At 36.1% G+C, this 19,270-nt stretch overlaps 1 protein-coding gene across 1 annotated transcript in view; it reads left to right on the top strand.

Moving 5' to 3' along the window:
- Positions 1 to 19,270, top strand: part of ABI3BP (ABI family member 3 binding protein) — a 219,026-nt gene that overhangs the window by 144,519 nt on the left and 55,237 nt on the right. Inside the window, exons 37-51 of the mRNA XM_069472549.1 lie at positions 1,011 to 1,070; positions 1,859 to 1,942; positions 3,039 to 3,098; positions 3,853 to 3,936; positions 5,280 to 5,336; positions 6,376 to 6,435; positions 6,622 to 6,702; positions 7,433 to 7,492; positions 9,668 to 9,742; positions 10,601 to 10,657; positions 11,325 to 11,396; positions 11,860 to 11,907; positions 12,661 to 12,726; positions 14,888 to 14,962; positions 18,737 to 18,811. Coding sequence (XP_069328650.1) covers positions 1,011 to 1,070; positions 1,859 to 1,942; positions 3,039 to 3,098; positions 3,853 to 3,936; positions 5,280 to 5,336; positions 6,376 to 6,435; positions 6,622 to 6,702; positions 7,433 to 7,492; positions 9,668 to 9,742; positions 10,601 to 10,657; positions 11,325 to 11,396; positions 11,860 to 11,907; positions 12,661 to 12,726; positions 14,888 to 14,962; positions 18,737 to 18,811 — 1,014 coding nt within the window. The remainder of the gene's footprint in view (positions 1 to 1,010; positions 1,071 to 1,858; positions 1,943 to 3,038; positions 3,099 to 3,852; positions 3,937 to 5,279; positions 5,337 to 6,375; positions 6,436 to 6,621; positions 6,703 to 7,432; positions 7,493 to 9,667; positions 9,743 to 10,600; positions 10,658 to 11,324; positions 11,397 to 11,859; positions 11,908 to 12,660; positions 12,727 to 14,887; positions 14,963 to 18,736; positions 18,812 to 19,270) is intronic.

Genomic DNA, 19,270 nt, shown 5'->3' with positions numbered 1-19,270 from the left:
TAGCAGAGCCAACATGTTCAGTTTAAGTAAAAAAAGTCTAAGTCCCTTGTGTATTCCTATTCCCATATTGGTGACCGTGGGTGATGCTACAGCTGTAGGAGACTTATTCTGCTTCTAAAATAGTAGAGTTGAGGATATGCTTGCTGAATACAACCATGAAGGAATGATCTAGCAAAGGAAAAGATCAAGGGGCTGGACTTGGACATTGGACCCACTACAGGATTTGGATGAATGGAAGGAAGAATGAACCAAGACAGAAGGACTGGACGTGTGTGAGGGTCAGCCAGGTGGCAGTGCAGTCTAGATGGACTACTTCTAGATGGCCGAAATATGGTGTTGATGATGCTGCATTTGGAAGGGTACATCAAGCCAGTTGAAGGAGGATTTTGAGGACCTGATTCAGGAGCTTAGATATGATACAGAGACATCAAAAGTCTTTGATGTCCACTTTTTCTGGGCTGAGGGCAGACAGCTGTTCTGCTGGGTATTACAGACAGTGACCATCTTTATCCTCTCTTATATACCATGGTTTGGACAGAGGTCTCAGACCATAGATGACCAGTGATCTCCTGGCGAGAGCAACATAGTTCACTTTGATTAATTTTTATATCTATTTCAAACTTATAAACTATTGTACCCAAGTTTACTTATACATAGTACTTAAGTTCAGAAGTACAGGGTAATCACGTTTTTTAACATAATGTATAAGTGTATATTAGGTATATGCATTAAAATATTTTCCATTGAAGAGTTTTCCATATTAGTTAATATTCATTAGTTAAAACCTAGGAGAATTTCATGTGAGATTCTTTAAGCTGCTCAAGATACTTCAAAAGCTAAGCCTGAGACTGACCATGACTATAGATTGGCCAAATCCCATCAGTGAAGAAGCTAATTTTTTTCTTTATTTCTCTAGAAAAATCAGTATACTACTAAGATTTATTGGCATGTGAGTTCTCTAACTTTTCATACATTTTAAAATCTCTTTGACTTACTGTGTTTTTGATCAGTTCCTGCTACAGTCCTAGAACCTGTGACTCTTAAACCTGCGGCCCCAGGAACAAAATTAGGTAATGTCAACACACTGTACTTTCAACAAGTCTTCTGCTTATCGTCAAACCGGGAGTTTCAGTTTGTCTCGTGTGACAGCATTGTCATTCTTTGTGGCCATTCAATTATATTCTTCTTAAAATTATGAAGACTTTTAAGTTATCTTTTGTTTTTAAGAAAACCAGTCATGCATGAACCTACCTGAGGACAATCATTTGCCATATAACCTACTTGAAATTGTCATGTCAGTCCGTATTTTGTTTAAGCAAGCAGTGTTTGTGATAAAGCTGTGTTTCAAACGTGTCACAGGTCTCTCTCTCTTATCTAGACAAAGTCATTAACAGCTCTCATAGGGCCAAGAGGATTCATTGTGCATCTAGATTTGTGCTGTATTTTTCTACTTGTGTAGTGTTTTATTTCTATTAAGCTAGTAATATGCTCTTAATAGTTATATAGAAAACATGCCAAAGATAAAAAGATTAAATTATAAATTCCAGATTTGGTGGGGCTGTCCTTCATGATCTGTTCAAATTAAGCAATGGTTCTTAACCTTTTCAGTGCCTACTCAAGCTGCCCTATGAGGCTTTGATTATAATTACTAATCTTTATTTCTTGAATTATAAAGTGATTTTGGTCTTCAAAGAATTTTCTGTGATAAAAGATCTGTAAGGATACTTTGTTTATCTTAAACTAAAAAGTCAAACATCTGATAAACTGTAGAAAGTCTGGAGTCATGTCGTCACCTCCCATCGCTTCCAGAACCATAGATAATGTAGTTCTGTGGTAACCCGAGAATTTCTTCCTGCAGCTTCCAAAACGTCACAACGGACGCGTCGTCCACGTCCCAGACAAAAAACCACACCAAGTCCTGAAGCACCTGAGTCCAAACCAGGTAAACCATGTGTTCCTGGTTTAAAGAGTCCCAGCAGGGTCTCAGGAGTAATGTCAGTGGTTGGGAGTAACCGATAGGCCCCTATGGGAGTGAAGATACAACTCAGGGTCGGCGACAGGTCCCACTGCCTCGTTCTTCCCGTGTGCAATCTTCCCTATCACTGTGTATTTTATTAACTTCTGTTTAGCTCTTGAAAATCAAACTTCTTTAGAAAATTTAGGCATATTTAGTTCAAATCAACATTTATTAAGTGCCTTCTGTGTCCTCCAAATCCTATTAGCACCTTTTAGGTTAGTTGTATGCGTCAGATGTGAGAGACATGTGTAAGTTCTCAAACCTGCAAGATAGTTGAGAGCAGAAGGCTTGCCTTAATAAATAAAGTAGAAAATGGCATTAGGCAGTCTCTGTACAAATACAAGATTGGTTTTTGGGTGTTACCAACAAGATGGGCTAGATATGTAAATATTTAGAGCAGGGAAGCATAGATTAAGAGGGAGCTGGAGTCTTGAAATCACATGGATTAGTAGAAGAGTAGGAGGAATAAAATCAGAAAGAAGACACATAAGTGGAGACCAACCAGGGGAGAGAGTCTAACTGGAAAATTTATGCAGAGATGTCTGTCTTCGAGACAGTAGTCAAAACCTTTCTGAATCTTATTGGGTCCATGGATACCCATGGTGGAGAGGCCTAGGTGCCTTAGGGGGCAGTTGAGATTTGATCTGGAGGACATCAGCAGGCTCTTCTTCCCCTCAAGGCATGCTCCCTCTTTGCTTGGAATAGAGGGATACCCTACTTGATCCACCATGCTGAGGCCTCAGTCTCTTCCCAAAGATGAGTTCTTAGCAATACCCGTACGGTCCACTTTGGATTATTAATTAAGTAATTGAAGAATGAGGAATAAGAAAATTGGTACCTGACTTAAGTATGGCCAAATTTTAGGAAATCAACTGTCTGATTTTTTAGTTTAACAGTTTTTAAAAGTTGCTATATAATTCTATAAACCATGTTTATATTAGTAAGATCAATTTTGAAGAAAAAGTTTTCAGTTTTATTCATTTAAAACAATCATTTGGTTTATTTTAATGCTTTTGGTCAGTTCCTACTGCAGAGTTTGAACCTGTTACACTCAGAACTGAGACTTGGGTGACAACACAAGGTAATAATACATTGTGATCCTCAGTGTTCTTCCTTCTCATTGTCAAACCCATTCCATCAACGTCATAGCCACAGATTCTTCCATTTTGTAAGACTACATCGTCATCATCTATTGTCATTCCATTATATTCTTCATCCTAAAAGTATTAAAAATTCTGACTCTTAAAACAAGTCACCACTTGTTTTTAAGAGAGCCATGCATGAACCTAACTCAGGTTATCTTTCGGGCATGTGACCATCCAAAATTGTTTTTTCACCTTGTGTGTTTTTTAACCAATGTTTTATTGAAGGTAACTTTAAAAAGCAATTTTTTATACTAACAATTATTGTGGTGCCAGGGAGTTTCTTTGTGGATCTAAAGTTCTATTTATTTATGCTATCTATGTAATATTCTTTGATAGATATTGTAGTTAATTGTGTGGTTTTATTTTAGTGAACTGTCAAATAGCTTGTAACTGACCACTACCACCAGCAGCATAGTATTTTAGCAGCTTTTTATTTGATGAGTCCTATTGACTGTTCTTCTCTTCTTAAATTAATCATTTTATATATGACACATCCTCCTAATGAACTTTCAATTGTAAAAGAAGTCATACTATTATAATAAGGGTGCTAGTTTCTAAGTAAATAGGTAAGATAAATTTCCTGAAACATGAGAAAATCTAGTAAGTTTTGGAAATCTAGAGTCGTGTGTCATGCTACCCTTAGCTTCTGAGCTGTAGACTCTGTAATAACTAAAGGTTTTCTTCCTTCAGCTCCTAAAACATCAAAGCGAACTCGTCGTCCACGTCCCAAACCTAAAACCACACCGAGTCCTGAGGCTCCTCAAACCAGACCGGGTAAATGTGGGTTTCTGGTTAAGGAGCGCATCCCAGCAGCTCCTGGGAATCCATGACCGAGGCGCACGGTGGGAGTGACGGCCCATGTGAGCCTGGTGTGGGCGAAGGCATGAAATGGTCTGCTGCTCCCACTACTGAGTCAGCGAAGGAAAACACAGTTGGGGCTATGGCAGCGGCACTCCTTGTGCTTTCTACACAAGGGTCTTCTCTTTTACTGTGTATCTTGTTTACTACTTACTTCATTCAATTCTTCTTTGAAAGACAAGGTAGAACCAAGCATTTTTATTTCTAGAAACAAATATTAAGTCCCTTCCATCCTCCCACAGCCACAAGAGCTGTGAGGATATCACAGGAGGAAGGGGTGGCTTATTTGCAACTTCTTGCTCTGTAGCATAGTCAGGGTCAAAGCCTGCCCCAGTAGGAAACATTCAAAGATGGAACCAAGGCAGTGTGTCTGCACAAATCAAACTTACGGGGGTGCTTATGAACATCTGTGAGCTTAGAGAAGTTTGTGAAGAACAGAAATAAAGAGTTGGAAGGAAGTTGGCTCTTAAAATCTTGGAGCTGAAAGGAGACAGAAAGAAAGGAGGTGTAGAGGCCAGTCAGAGGGAACAGGCTTCCTGAAATAAGCAGGATTCTGCTTCCAAGTGGCAATGCCAGTGCTGCATTTGGAAGAGTCCGTAACAGCAGTTGAAGAAAGCCCTTGACACTGAGTCAGAATTTTGCATCTGACCCAAAAGCATCAGCAATCTCTCCAATCTAGGATACTGCATTTTTGCTGTTAGAGCAGAGAGCTACTCTACCGGGTACCACACACTGATTGTCCCGTATCCTGATTTGTTGAGTGCCTTTGCCTCCAGTAAGATCTCAGCCTATTTCTAAATATGAGTTCTCAACAAGATGAGCACGGTTCACTTTGCTTTATTCTTTGCTATGTTTCCTCTCAAACAGAAAGGCTGTTAATTGTATCTATGCTCACTTAGACATGCTATTTTCTTAAAGCTTCCACAGAAAAGCCAGGGGTTGCCAGGATAGTTAGATAAGTATATATTTGGTAAAATATCTAAACAAGTTTCTAGGCCAGTCTTCTACAGTAGCTAGAATTAGATACTTAGATACCTAGACGACTAGTGAGTTGGCTTTGAGATGCTTACCAGATTGTGTAAGTTATGACTGTTGGTGCCTCTTAAAAGATTGTTTACCTGGCTATAAGGTGACCAAATCTTCAAATAATATTTCATAAAATTTCTTAAAATTGGTGTACATATATTGAAGCAATATCATGCTGGTCAGATTTAATTACCTGATTTTTCACAAGTGTTTATTTCATTGCTTTTAATTAGTTCCTGTTACAGATCTTGAACCTGGTACTCTTAGAACTGAAGCTCCAGAAACCACGGGTAAATGAGAATGTGTGTCCTTCAGATAGAGCTTTTCCTGCTCATCGTCATACCATTGTAGTTACAGTTGTTTCTGCATCCCAAGACCATCCCATCATCCTTTGTTGTCATCCATTATAGTCTTTATCTTGAAATTGTGGTAGGCTCTGTGTCAAGTTATCAGCTGAACTTAAGAGAATAGCATGAACTAATTTCAGGACATCACACTGCTATGTAACTGCTCAACTTTGTCTCATGTGATCATGTGCATCTGTTTAAACAACATTAATTAACTATTTTAAACTCAATCTCCATCTACCCCTTATTTACACTGCCTATCCCCCATCAGTTGTGGAAATACAATATTTCTTTGATCATATTATTTTTGTTGTATTAGGATCTGTGTGATATATTGGTGGATTTGTTGTTTCAAGGAATGTTGTTTTTAGTAAATTGTCAAATTTTAAAATGTGCCCAAGTTTAGAAAATACATATGATAGGTTTCTATGGTAGTGTAGACTGACTCTTTCTCCTCCTTGAACAGGGCTTAACAGTATTTCTTAACTTTTATTTAATCAAGAACTACTACTTAAGAGATTTTGATGTGCACAGTTCAATAATTATGTTACTCTTTATGCTTCCAAACATATGAAATCTTTGTTGTACCCACAATGATTTAGATAGTAAGCAAAAACAGTAGACATTTATCTTAACTTTTACAGAAGTGCAAGCAGACTGCTAAATGCTTTTTCCGTAGAGTTAGAAAAGCATATGTTATGTAAATGTGTAAAAAGCTTGTCCAGCAGTCATCTACATTAGTAGGGGTCAGGTAATCAAACATCCAGGGGAACATCTTGTTGACCACATAGTGATATTTAGCTGGGTGCAATGCTGTCCTGCAAGTTTGTCTTATGAGATTAATGGGTACCTGGCCACAGTTTGGCCAAATGTGCAAAGAACAAGTGTCACTTTTGTCTTAGTTCTGAAACTTGAATTGTGAAATTAATCTTCAAGTGAATTTGTTAAATCTCTTTGGTTTATTTTATTGTTTTTTGGCCAGTTCTTGCTACAGTCCTTGAACCTGTCACTTTTAGAACTGAGGCTCCAGAAACAACATTAGGTAATGATATTCTGTGTTCCTCAACAATTTTTCTCTGCTTATTTCCAAACCCATTCCATCATCATCATCATCATCATCATGTTGTCATCAGCCTTATAAGACTATTTTGTCACCCTCTTCTGTCTTTTAGCTTTATATTGCTCCAAAGCCATTTGCACTAGAGTAATCCAAAGTTTCTTCCTTCAGCTCCTAAAACACAACGCACACATCGTCCGCGTCCCAGACCTAAAACCACACGAATTCCTGAAGTACCTCAGACCAAATCGGGTAAATGTGTGATTCTGTGGTTTGAGGGCTGAGCCCGGCAGCCTGTCCCAGTGGGACCTAAAGCAGTGCCTTTAAAGGGAGGTAACTGGCGTCATGTTCTCTAAGAATCAAGCTATGCCATATGGTTAGCAGCTGCTTCTCCTACAGAGCTGTCCAGGAGAACGCGGCTTGAGGAAACTTGTGTGCCTGATCTCTTAAATGACTTGGTTTCAATGAAGTTATTGGTCTCTTTTTAAAGATGTGTTTGTAGCAAGATTGGCAGAGTCACTCATGATTATTTATTGCTATATCTGCATTGAAACATATGATCTATTTGTTGTAGCCATGATTATATAAGCAGGTATTTTTTCAACTTCCAAGAAATGCAACAAGTTGTTTTCATATATGTTTTATATATATATTCATCTATATATATATGTCCATTTATATATATTGCCTAAATAGATTTCCAAAGCAAATTTGCATATTAGTTACAATCAGAAAGATAAATACTAGGAAAACCTCGTGTGAACAATACTGAAACATGTTAGCAGAGTTCAAGTCTTGCGACTGCCTTCTGCGATGAATTGTTCTTGTTAGTGTGGCAAAATCCCAAAAAGCAACTATTTGCTTCCTAATTGCAAAGTTTTAAAAAAAAAATTATCATTTGAAACTCATGTTTTAAGAGAAAAACTAATAGTTTTCATGTTTATATAAGCTTTCTTGTGTTCATGTTGTTGCTTTTGGTCAGTTCCCGTTCCAGGCTTCGAACCTGTTATTCTTAGTACTGAGCCTCCAGGAATAACGTTAGGTAATGGTTTTTGAGACTTTTGTTGAATGCTTTGTCTTGCTGATTAAAAACCCACTCCATGACTATCATGACTGAGCTGCTCCTGCTTTCTGAGACTGCTGTTCATTCCATTTTACACTTCATCTTATAAGTAATCAGGAGTCTTAATTCAAGTGTTACCTGTTGTTTTTAACAGATATCCCTGGATCCAGTGAAGGGCATCCCTCTGCCGTGAAACCCTCATTAAAATTGCACCATTCGATTCAGTGTTAAATCTGAAGTCCAAATTGTTCCCCTTCTATTTGATATTTAGATTTATAAAGCAACAATTAAGTACCATGAACTCCCTCTGAGTAACTTACTTTCTACAAGATCTTATGTGCTATTCTCATTATTCTCTTCTTATTTTAAAGAGCCAGGTGTCCCCAACAACAACAACAAAAAGTTTTTCCCTGAAAGTTCCAAGCTCCTCAATCGTCAATGAACTAGAGTACTCCTCTTCTCCACCACAGTTTAGCAGTTGCTCTTAATCTTTACTAAGTAGGGATCCTTCTGAGTATCTATGCATATTAATATTTAGTCCTTTAATTAACAAATGAACTTTGTATGTGATTTTGGTCTCTAAAGGAACCCTGAGTGATAAGAAACGAAATCGTATTTTTTAATTTAGGAAATAAATTCAAGAAAATTTTAATATATTTTAGAAAACACAGATCCATATAAAATGCTGTCCATGGTTTCTAGACCTATACACACTATAGTAACCCAAGATCATCTTCCTTTAGTTTCAAAAACACAAAGGTCAATGGGGAGGGAAGCCCCATCCACCTCCTCCCAACTTTAAACTTCCTGAAACTTCTCAGTTGAAATAAGGAAAATCTATGGTTTCTGGATTAAGGAGTCATTCTTGCATATTGCATTTGGGTCCCAGGAGTGACAATAAGGTGGACTGAACTTCCCACCTCTATGCTTTCTGAGAGACAAGGCACTAATAATGAACAACAGTTTGACAATTGAAGGGTTCATCATTAGGTTCATTGTTGAGGGAGATCTATGTTGCAGCTAAATTCATATTGTATACCCTACATAAAGATTGTCTCTGACAAAGGATGCCTCTTACTCAGTTCTCTTGTACCATTTCATTCATCTCTTTTTAGACACTGCTGCTGCTTTGGCTTAAGTAAACAATCTTTTCCTTGCTCTCTGTGTCCCCAGCACCATATTAGCAATGGAGTAGGGTGGGGTAAAGAGAGAAGTGGAGATGAAAAGTAAAGGCATATTTCACCTCTTAACCACAGTGCCATGTGATTGTAAAGAACACCTAAGGCTTTCTTAGATACAGTTTTCTAGATGTAGAACAATTTGCCTGTACAAGAGCAACCTAACAGAGTGATAAAAATAGAAATTATTCAAAGGAGTCAAGAATAATTGTGGGCCAACAGTAGTTGGCCTTTGAAATAATTATAGGGTTTAGATTAGTGGGTGGGAGGGCGAGAATAGCAAAAATAAAACAAAAAGTCTCGATACCTGTTGTGAAGGTAGCCAAGGGGGTAGTGAAGCTGGAATATAGAACAAAACACTCCTAGATAATATTCAATATTTTGTTAATGCTACTGTCATGAGATCAGCTATAGAAAGCCCCCATGGGAATTAAGGTTCAGATATAATAGTGCATGAGAACCTAATTTTGCCAAATAGGCTCTTGCTTTTCCAGAAGGATTCTTTAAGTCAGGGATAGGCAATTTTTTTGTGGGAAGGGTTAGACAGTAAATGTTTTAGACTTTGTAGGCCATTCGGTCTCTGTCACAACTACTCAATTTGCTACTGTAGCTTAAAGGCAACCAAAGCTGATAAGATAAATTTGACCTGAATCATTTTATTTTCTGATATGACTTTGTTCAAATAAAACTTTATTTGAATTTCATACCATTTTCACATGTCGTGAAATACTCTTCACTTTTTCCTATCATTCAAAAAATGTAAAAACTATTCTTAAATCACAGGCCAGGCAGAGGACTGAAGTTGGGAAGGACGTAGTTTGCTGACCTCTGCTTTAAATAGTGCACACTCTGCATGGTTTTCCATTACATTGTGATTTTCAGGGTCTATGTTTTTCAGTTCGTTGCTACCTCTGTCTAAAACATGTGAAATAGATTATTCATAATTGCTTTTACAACTTAAACCCTGTTCTTTCAGCTCCCACTGAACTGCAAACCCTTATTTTGAAACCAGTGACATCACCAAGCCTAGAAATGACACGAAGTCAACCTGGTAAATAGATGTTTTGTCTGTTTAGGTACACTGTGAGCTTCAGGGAACACACTGTGATCTTCTAAGCATTGTATTTATAAATATAAAAAATCATATTTGGAAATTATGTAATAGACATTTAATAGTTTTATGTAAATATTATATAATGCTCTTTCCATGATTGTATATTGGTGTTAAATTAGTAATGCATTATGTTATTCAACTGTCTAAAAATACTTTATTAAGTTTGCTCTGTATCATTTTAGAAAATCACGTATCTGATTAAGTGGTCAACCACTCAGAAGAACTGAATTTGTACTTTATTCTTCATCAACAAGCACAAATTTGTGGTTTTCTTTAGTAGTAAACTAAATTTATGCTCTCCTGTCTGAAACGAATGATAGTTTAGTTGTGACCATCAAGAAAGGAGAAAGTTCTCACTTCAGTACAGATAAAGTCTTCTGTAAAGACTGCCCCTCAAAATTGGAAAAAAATTGTTTAAATTGGTATTAACAATGCTGTTGCTACTTCCTGGCATTTATTTTGAAACATTGGATCCAATTTTTTTCTAGCATAGGATTGTAATCTATTTTCATCCCTTTCCAGTATCTTCTAATTAGATAAATGACATTTTGGTACTCATGTTGAAGGTACAAAGTATGGCTGTTACTGGTAACCTATAACAGTTAAAATATTGTGAGTTCAATTCAGTTATTAGAGCTCCCCTTAGTGTTATTGATAATGTTGTTATCATAGCAGTTAACGTTGAGTACTTACTAGGTGCAAGGCATTTTTCTAAATACTTAGTTTGTATTAATTCATTCAATGCTCACAACAACCCATCCTTGATCAATTGTACTGTTTTGTGTTTTTTGCTAGCTTCTGACGTTCTGGGATCGGTTACCTTTAGCACTGAGTCATCAAAGGAGACTATAGGTAAAAATGTCTCCCAGTGGGAAGTCAGGCATATGTGCTTTTCCATCTCATTGCAAAGGTCATCTTTGGATGTCCTCATGCTTTGTGACATTTCATAGCCACCTCCCCGTGCTCATCCAGTGGGTCTTAAAAGTCAAGATATATAGCACATCATGCTATAGTGTCTGCTGCATTGCTTCATGAGTTTCAGAATTTCCTTATTTACTTTCTTCTCACTCTGAATGCCAAATTTAATTTTTTAATACTCTGGCCACTCTTTCAATATGAATATGTATATCTTATTTTTCATTTTCATATCATTTTTAGGATTCATCCCCCAGGCTTTCGAGGGACTCAATCTATGTCTTTTTCTTACCAGAATCCTTATACCAAATATGCAAGGAAGTGAAATTATATGTTTTGCTAGAAATTGCTGTAGACTCTGCCAGTTATCGTGTGTGTGTGTGTGTGTGTGTGTGTGTTTCCAACACAGCATACTGCCGCCTTTTCCCGCCTTCGTTTCTGCCGTCCTAAATCGTAGTCATCTTTATAATCTACCAATATGTTACTCTCAAGAAGGTATCTGCTTAAAACAGCTAACCTCTGTTTTCAGATTACACACAGGATTCCATTACAGTGTACTTGGGGCTGCCCACCACTGACCAGCCATTCCCTGTTTCTTCCCTAGCACCTGCCGAAACAGATTATGTATACCCCACTGCCAAAGCACCACTCAGGCCAGAGGAGTCAAAGACTGAAGGTGATAAAGGTTTACATGCTTTAATTCATTTATTCAGCACATGTTTACTTGGCTTATGCTACATCCATGGAACATGAAAGTTCAAACTGTAGTACTTGACCTACAATTGAACAGATATAAAGAGCCATAGCTTCTGACATTCTTGAATTCTTAAAGTGGTAATTAACTCTCTCTGAATACAGAAACAAATTCCTGTTTCTCTGCTGGTATCTAAAGATTGAGGCATAATAATGTTGAAAGCCAATGAATGACAGTTAAAACATAAGTGTTAGCTGGAGGATTGGTATTATAGAATAGGAGTTTCCTCCTGAGTGCCTTTTATTTTCCTAAATCCATTGTGCTATCTGTAAAATTATGATGAAAATTCTTTACAGAACAAGGTGCTTACATTCTAGAAAGAAATACTTGTCTATGGCTTAATCTCTTACAGTTTTTAAAATTGTTCTCCTTTGTTTTGATACAGTTGTGGAATCTATTACGTATGTGTCTGAACCACCTGAGACCACATTAGGTAATAACCTCACCAGCCCGACCCTGTGTGCTTTCTGTCCTCGTTGCCACCATCACCAGAGAACCGCAGGGTCTCTGTCATTGTGAATTCATGTCACACCATCATTCTTTGCCATGGCAGTTACTTTTCTTTCTAGGTGCTCCTATTCATAGCCATTGCCCCAAAATGGCTCTCCTCTCATTCGGTTCTGTATCAAGACCTCGCTCTCTTTTTCTACTTAAGTCAGTGAAACTATTGAATCTATAGCATCTTTTTTCCTACCATTGAACATGCTGCCAGCTTGGTATTGTGTTGAATGTTTTAGATCATACCTTTTTTGTGCAATGATCCATTTATACTTTGACCTAGCAACATGCTTTCCATTAACATTCATTCCATCACCTTCATTTCCATGCTTGATTTTTGTTCTCCATTGTTTAATTGAAATTCAGTGTTTCTTAACTAGCTCATGCTATAACATTATTAAATTACTTTTTCCCTCCATAATTCTTATTGAATATATCTTTAGAAAGATTCATTGTTGAAAGAGGGTCCTAATGGGGTGTGAGGATTTCAAAAGTACTTTGTAACCTGGCATCTCTAAGTTTTTATAAACCAAACGCATTATAAAGAAGTCAATCTGCAGGTGTTTTGCTGCAGATTTACAATTTTCTTTATTTTTAAAAGTCTATTTGTCACCATCCTGTCTGTTGTGTATACTCAAGCTATGTCAAGCACTATAGTAACCTAAGTACTTTCCTTCAGTTACCATAGAAGCATCACCTCTGCCTTCTCAACCTATAATCCTACCCCGCCCAGATGAGCCTCAGACTGAACCCGGTAAATACGTTATTTTGTATTTCGTGTGTGAGGTGAGTGTTTGCAAAATGACAATAAGGTCACTTCTAGATGTCAAAGGCCCTGACTTCATCACTCTACTCACAGTCTTTGATGGATGATTCTACCTGTCTGATGTCTATCTTCAATAAGCACTCAACTGGCAGTGTTGTGAATTTTCTTTAGGATATGACAGAAAACACCTCTCAGCAACTCTACAAGTGTTTAATTCAAGAAATAGGAATGTTTCCGAGGAAGAACATTTATATTCTATTTACATATATTCTAGTTTTAATTACTTTATCATCTTGAGTAGTTTTACAACTTCTGTGGTCATGTAAAAAGTATTTTAAGATATCTAATTTGTGTTTGAAATTAAGAGAAACCTCCAGAAACAGGCTTAACTATTCAATCCAGGTAAAAGAGTATTACTGGCCAGACACCTCGTAATTATTTAGGTACCATACTTTTTTCCACTCCTTCCTACAATGGTTTGGCCATTTCACTGTATACAAATAAGAGAAACTGAAATCAAACCAATTACTTTTGCTGGCCATAAAGGTATGAGGTAGTGGAGTTTGAAATGAATGAAAACAAATCATCCACATGGACAACTAAATGTGCCTCTTCTTACAAGAAAAAATTCTCTCAATAGCTATAGTTTTCCATGAAACAGAAGTTTATCTTAAACCCAAACTTCTGTTTTGATTGTCATTATACTATTTTATATGGCTCTATTTCCAAGGGAGATGTGGATATTAATTTTACTCATTGTCCTCTGGAATGTCCTGCTAACCATTGCCCATAAACTCTACAGTTTAAATTTAATCAAAATTCTACCTTGACTACATTAATGCAATCTGTATCAGTTGTATCTAACTTTTCTAGTTTTGTTTTTAATAGCTATAGTAATTAATATTATCAAAATGTCTAATTGCAAATATTGCTACTAGTGACTCTTACCACATTCTCTATCAATTTTCATGGAATTGCTTCACGACATGCCTTTACCTTCAGGAGATCTTTCTTATACCCTGAGGGAAGCACATAGCATATCAGAACTTCAGTAAGCAAAGAAGTTGAGAGTCAGAAAATCACAAGACCATAAGAAACTCTAGAATCATAGAATTTTGGGATTGTAGGGTTCTTAAAAACTGTGTAACTTTCGATGGAAAACCTGAGACTATCGACCCAGTCATTAGGAGAGGGAGCTCTAAACCCCCAAATTCCAGGTTTCTAAGCCAGTGAACATTTCTTGCTGTTCATCTCTTTGCAAACAAGAAGATTCCATTGAAACCACTGCATATCTTGTATATTTTGATTTAGTATCAGGAAGAACCCTCTGCAGTCCTTCAGAAATTTCTGGTGTCTAAAAACTCTTATTTTCAGCAATCTTTTGTTAAGGTGTCTGAAACTGCATGACATTAACACCATTTTGTTCCTTTTTTTAAATCCCAAAATCTAGTTCAACCAAATCAGATGTTTCTACAACCTGCAACCTTGCATCTGATAATTTCTTTCCTTCAACAGAATATGCTTTTAATTTTCTTGATGAAGAAACAATTGGCTTTTACACTGACTGTCCTAGAACTTCTTTAGGAATTGTCCAGGAAAGGAATAACTCTCCATTGAAAAGTATCCATGGTGTTCAATTTCTCTTCCCCAATATAACCAACAAAAATTGTGTTTTGTTTGGTAGATTTCTTTTTTCCATTAGCACTTGCTGTGAAAATACATTCTATATTTGGACTATAACATGGTAATTTTGTTTTTTATTTAGAAAACATTGTATATATATTGTTTTAAAATAATGTACCTGGATATTCTGATAAAATGATGTGAACTTATAATAAAGATGAATTCTTATGAAATTTATTTCCAACCTATTTAAAAGGTATTTAAAGAAGATATTTCTGAGGTTCCAGCAGTTGCATTTTGCCAACTGAATATCTTGGATGTCATTTAATGTGCTTTTTTGTTTTGTTTTCCATTATATAGAAAAATTATCTTCCTATAGTTTGCAGATCTTTGGGAGCTTTAATTGCATTAATTGCTGTGTATTTAGATCCTCAGTCACTCAACAAACATCTCTGAGCTCTTCGAGGCTTAGGTATTGTCATTCTTGAAGGCCTCAAGAGCTCCGAACCTATATCCTTTCTTTTAGCTCCCAAGCAGACATCGCGTGCTCCTCCCAAGCCAAAAACATCACCACGCCCAAGAGTGCCACAGACACAACCAGGTAAATATGTATTTTATATTTTAGCTTGAAAAGTTTAAGGTTAATGGGCTTATTCTAGTGAGTGACAGCAGATTAAGTTTAACCCTTATAAAACAAGTCATCCTCTGTAACCTAGTAAATATTTAAATTTATTTTTAGACATGATCAAAAAGCTCCTCATTGGAAGAGCTGATTCCACAGAGCTTCCCTAATGTTATGTTATTTAATATGGGATAGACAGGAATGGCATTTCTTCTCCCAGCCTGAGACTGTACTCTTATGCCTCCCTGTCTATGCCGGTATGTGATTCCTCCTGACAATCATATAATTTGAAATTTTCATCGATACTTGGCCTGCCTACAAAAAATATCTGAGGTATGCCCACCCAGCACACCAGGAAAGGAATCTTTCTACCACTAATGATCTGGGGAATGGAAAATGTTTGAATCATCAAAATTATACATGATCCAGGTAGTGATTCTGGATTCTGCCACAAATACTTTAGTCATATCTCAGAATTTGTGCTGAGAAAGACAAAAAAAAACAAAAAAAAAATCTATAGTTTAGGTATGGTGTCTAATGTCTGATCCTGAGAGAAATTTTACCCATCATTAATTTTTTTCTTTAAAGGAAAATTCCCTAAAAGACTATTCTGTGTTCCATATCCAGCTAATGAGTTTAAATCTGCCTTATTTCACATATTTTAACACATTGACTGCCACTTTAAAAAGTCAGAAACTTTTCATTGGGGCCACAACGTTTTATTATAAAAATAGAATAAAAACTTTGAGTGTTATTTAAACATAAACATAAATAGAAAAATGAAATTGACTTCTATTCATTGAATCCACATTTTTAGAATTAAATTGTCAATATTAATTACAATGATAAGAACATTAACAAGTAAGATTTTATATATGCTTCATGCAGACCTGGGGTCAAAACTAGGGTGAATTAAATACAACTTTCATGGCAGTTAATGTGTTAAATCTGTTCTAATTAATTACCAAAACTTAGCTATGAAAATAATATATCCTGATACATATAACTATATGAAGGTACCAAGGCAGCATTCCCCCAAAGAATAAGAAATTTTAAATAATAACAATAAATATATTTGAAACATTAACATAGAAGAAGTACTCATAAAAATGAGGAATAATTAGTGAATAATGATTAATGAATAGAATAGGAATAAAATATATCAAAATTAAAAAAAAACAAGTTATTAAATAAATAAAACAAGTATATTAAATTTATTGATAGGAAACCAAAGTCTAACTTTAAAAATTGATAGATAAAATTACATGAGAAGCTCTCAACTTTTTATATGAATATAAAGCACAGAACAAGAGTAGAAGAGAAATAAGCAGTGGAAATAAAAAGCATGAAAACTTGATGAATGTCAAAATCTAAAAGATGAAAAATAAGAAATACCACGAGTTAACACATTCAGGCTATAACTGAACTTATAGAAAAAATTTATTTGTAATTATCTCATGAAGCTGTGCTTTGGTACTTATTAAAATGCAGTATAGTAAACCAGGAACTTGCTCTAATTTCCATTATACTATATCCTAAGTTTCAAATTTGTTTAAGTTTGAATTAGACCTTTAACCAACCTTTCTTGACAAGCTATGAAACTTCAGAATAGATAGATTCATATGCTCAGAGCATTCCACTCTCTAACCTGAAACCCTGGAGTGGCTGCCAAACTGCAACAAGAGAGCCTCCTGGCATTGTCCCAATTGAGGTCACTTCCAGTCCATCAGCATCTCCTATGGAAAGCAGCTACAACCCAAATACTCTGGCTTTGTCAGTGCCACTTAATGTAAGGAAATAATTTGGAAAACTGATTATGAAAAACAGAATGCATTCTAATTATTCTTTCTAAAAGTGGGTAGAATTGGGATCTCCCCCTCCCATAATAAGAATATGAATCTTACTTACCAGGTAGCAGCAATATACTAGATTTTTATAGACTTCCACATATGTATGTGTATGTACACATATGTATCACAAAAAATTTTTTTTGAGACAGTGTCTCTTCTGTGTTGTTCAGGATAGGGTGCAGTGGCATCTTCATAGCTCACGCACCCTCAAACTCCTGGGCTCAAACGATCGTCCTGCCTCAGCCTCTCAAGTAGCTGGGACTATAGGTGCACAGTACTATGCTTGGCTAGTTCTTCTATTTTTTGTAGAGACAGGGTCTCTCTCTTGCTCAGGCTGGGTATCTCAAAACATTTTAAACACAAATATTCCAATCCTAGTATTTCATCCCTCACCTTTGGCTAGCTCTTATAAATTTCAAAAGGTCATTTAGGGGGGAGAATGTTCTGTTTATATGTATAGTACTAATGCAAATTATTATTATTGAGCTGTAATAAGAATATCACCTAGTAATATTGTATATAACTTAAAGTGCAATAAAATTTTGTTCCTCCACCACTTTTTTTTCCAGAATAAAATTCTGTAATTGGACATGTTACCTTTCTTGTTAGTTTTACTTAAAATATGTTTATAAGTTAAATAGAAACATTTATATCTTTGCATTTGAGGGGAAAGTATCCAAAATTTGGAACAAATCATCAGGAATATTTTATAAGTCAATAAATATTTGATTTTTAGATTCCTTTGTTCATAGATAATAGTCAACAATCCCATTGTTAATTTTGTACCTATAATTTGATCTCATAAATCATCAAAGTTATGGATACTCCTAGTTTTTATATGGACAAACAATGTGAAAATCAGGATTCTTTAGTGCCAAATTTTTAAAGATCCTTGAGAAGTGAAAAAACTTTATAGTAGTGTAATTTTCACATCATTTTGACCTTTCACACTTGATTCTTATGGTGACATTTTGTTAGGACAGGTATATTATTTCCACCTAAAAAATAAGAAGCAAGTTAAAATTTGAGCTACAGAACTGGGATATAGAGAGCCCAAGTATCTGGACCTATTGATAATGTGTGATCTTCAGCATTTAGTTCAAGTCTTGACTCTGGCACTTAATAACCATGCAACCTCAGGCAGCTAATGTCACCTACCCACCGTTCTGTTTCCTCACCTTTAAAGTGTAGCTAATAATTCCTTCCTTCCAGCATTATGGAAAGAATCAAAGGACATAAACTTTATAAAAGCCTTTTTGAAACTGTAGAATATGCTATAAATAAGTTAAGGTTTTCTTTTTCCTGGTGTCTATTACATCAGCACCTTGTTACTCCAAAGGAACAGTGGTGGAAAGCCAATTTTAGTTTGAGAACAAGTTCATTTGAAGGTTCCTTTGGGGCCCGAGAAATGCAGAGGGAGTAAATGTGAACCATTGCCTCCATTACCACTGTCCACTTACTTTCTGCTTTTGCCCCAGATGACTTAAAGCTTATCCGTGCTTCACAGCATTCTCCCCTGACTTCCCTGTCTTTACCTGCTTCACCTGCAAGGGAAGACATGAGGGTGGGCTTCAGGAGAAGTCAAGCAAACATATGCAGAAAAGAAGAGCATGCTTGCATTCATTTAACTGCTATCTCCTCTGAAGTAAATATTTCAAAACAGTTCTTCATCCTACCCTGATGCTTTGTCAGATTTTGCATTGTCTCAGACTTCATTTTTCTAAAAGTAACTGGAATTCTAACTGATCTATTTCTAGAGCTTAAGGTTTAGCTTTCTAACTCCCAGAGTGAGTAATACTTTGTTTTATCCATGTTCAGGCTACGTGTTGTCATGCTTTATGGGTTCAGCACGACTGGGAGGTGCTGAAACCAAATGACTCATCATCTGAGTTCTCTCTTTCAGTTCCTAAGAGACCCCAGCGTGTTACTTCAAAACCAAAAACGTCACCAAGTCCAGAAGTGTTGTACCCCTCACCTGGTAAATGTTTTATTTCATGTTTAAGCCAAATGCATTCTACCAGCATACTCTGCTGTAGTGAAGCATGAGAGTTGATGGATGTGAGGTCAATATTTCACTTATGTTCAAATACCATGTTGTGTCATAGGTGGCATTATTTAGAGGTTTTGTAAGAATGCCCCTTTGCTCATGTAATAAAGCCATTATTATAATCAAAAGGCACAGAATTATGCCAAGGGAAGAATGTCTTTCCTAGAACTAAACTTCTCTCACAAAAAAAATAACCTGCCAATTCTAACTATGCTGTGCTCAAATGTTTCTCCAAACAAGAAGATAAAGAATTTGATTTTCCCACAAAAATGATCAAAGGATGTTTTTACAAATAGAAGAAATGATGTTTAGCCATTTACTTAGGTTCATAAATTTTACTATATCCGATATTTAGGTTTTTTCCCTATCACATTCTATTTTACAAGTTTA

This window comes from Eulemur rufifrons, chromosome 7 (genome assembly GCF_041146395.1).
Source record: "Eulemur rufifrons isolate Redbay chromosome 7, OSU_ERuf_1, whole genome shotgun sequence".
NCBI classification, from domain to species: Eukaryota; Metazoa; Chordata; class Mammalia; order Primates; family Lemuridae; genus Eulemur; species Eulemur rufifrons.
The sequence above is the reverse complement of the archived record's forward strand: the minus strand, read 5'-3'. Positions and strand labels throughout refer to the sequence as shown.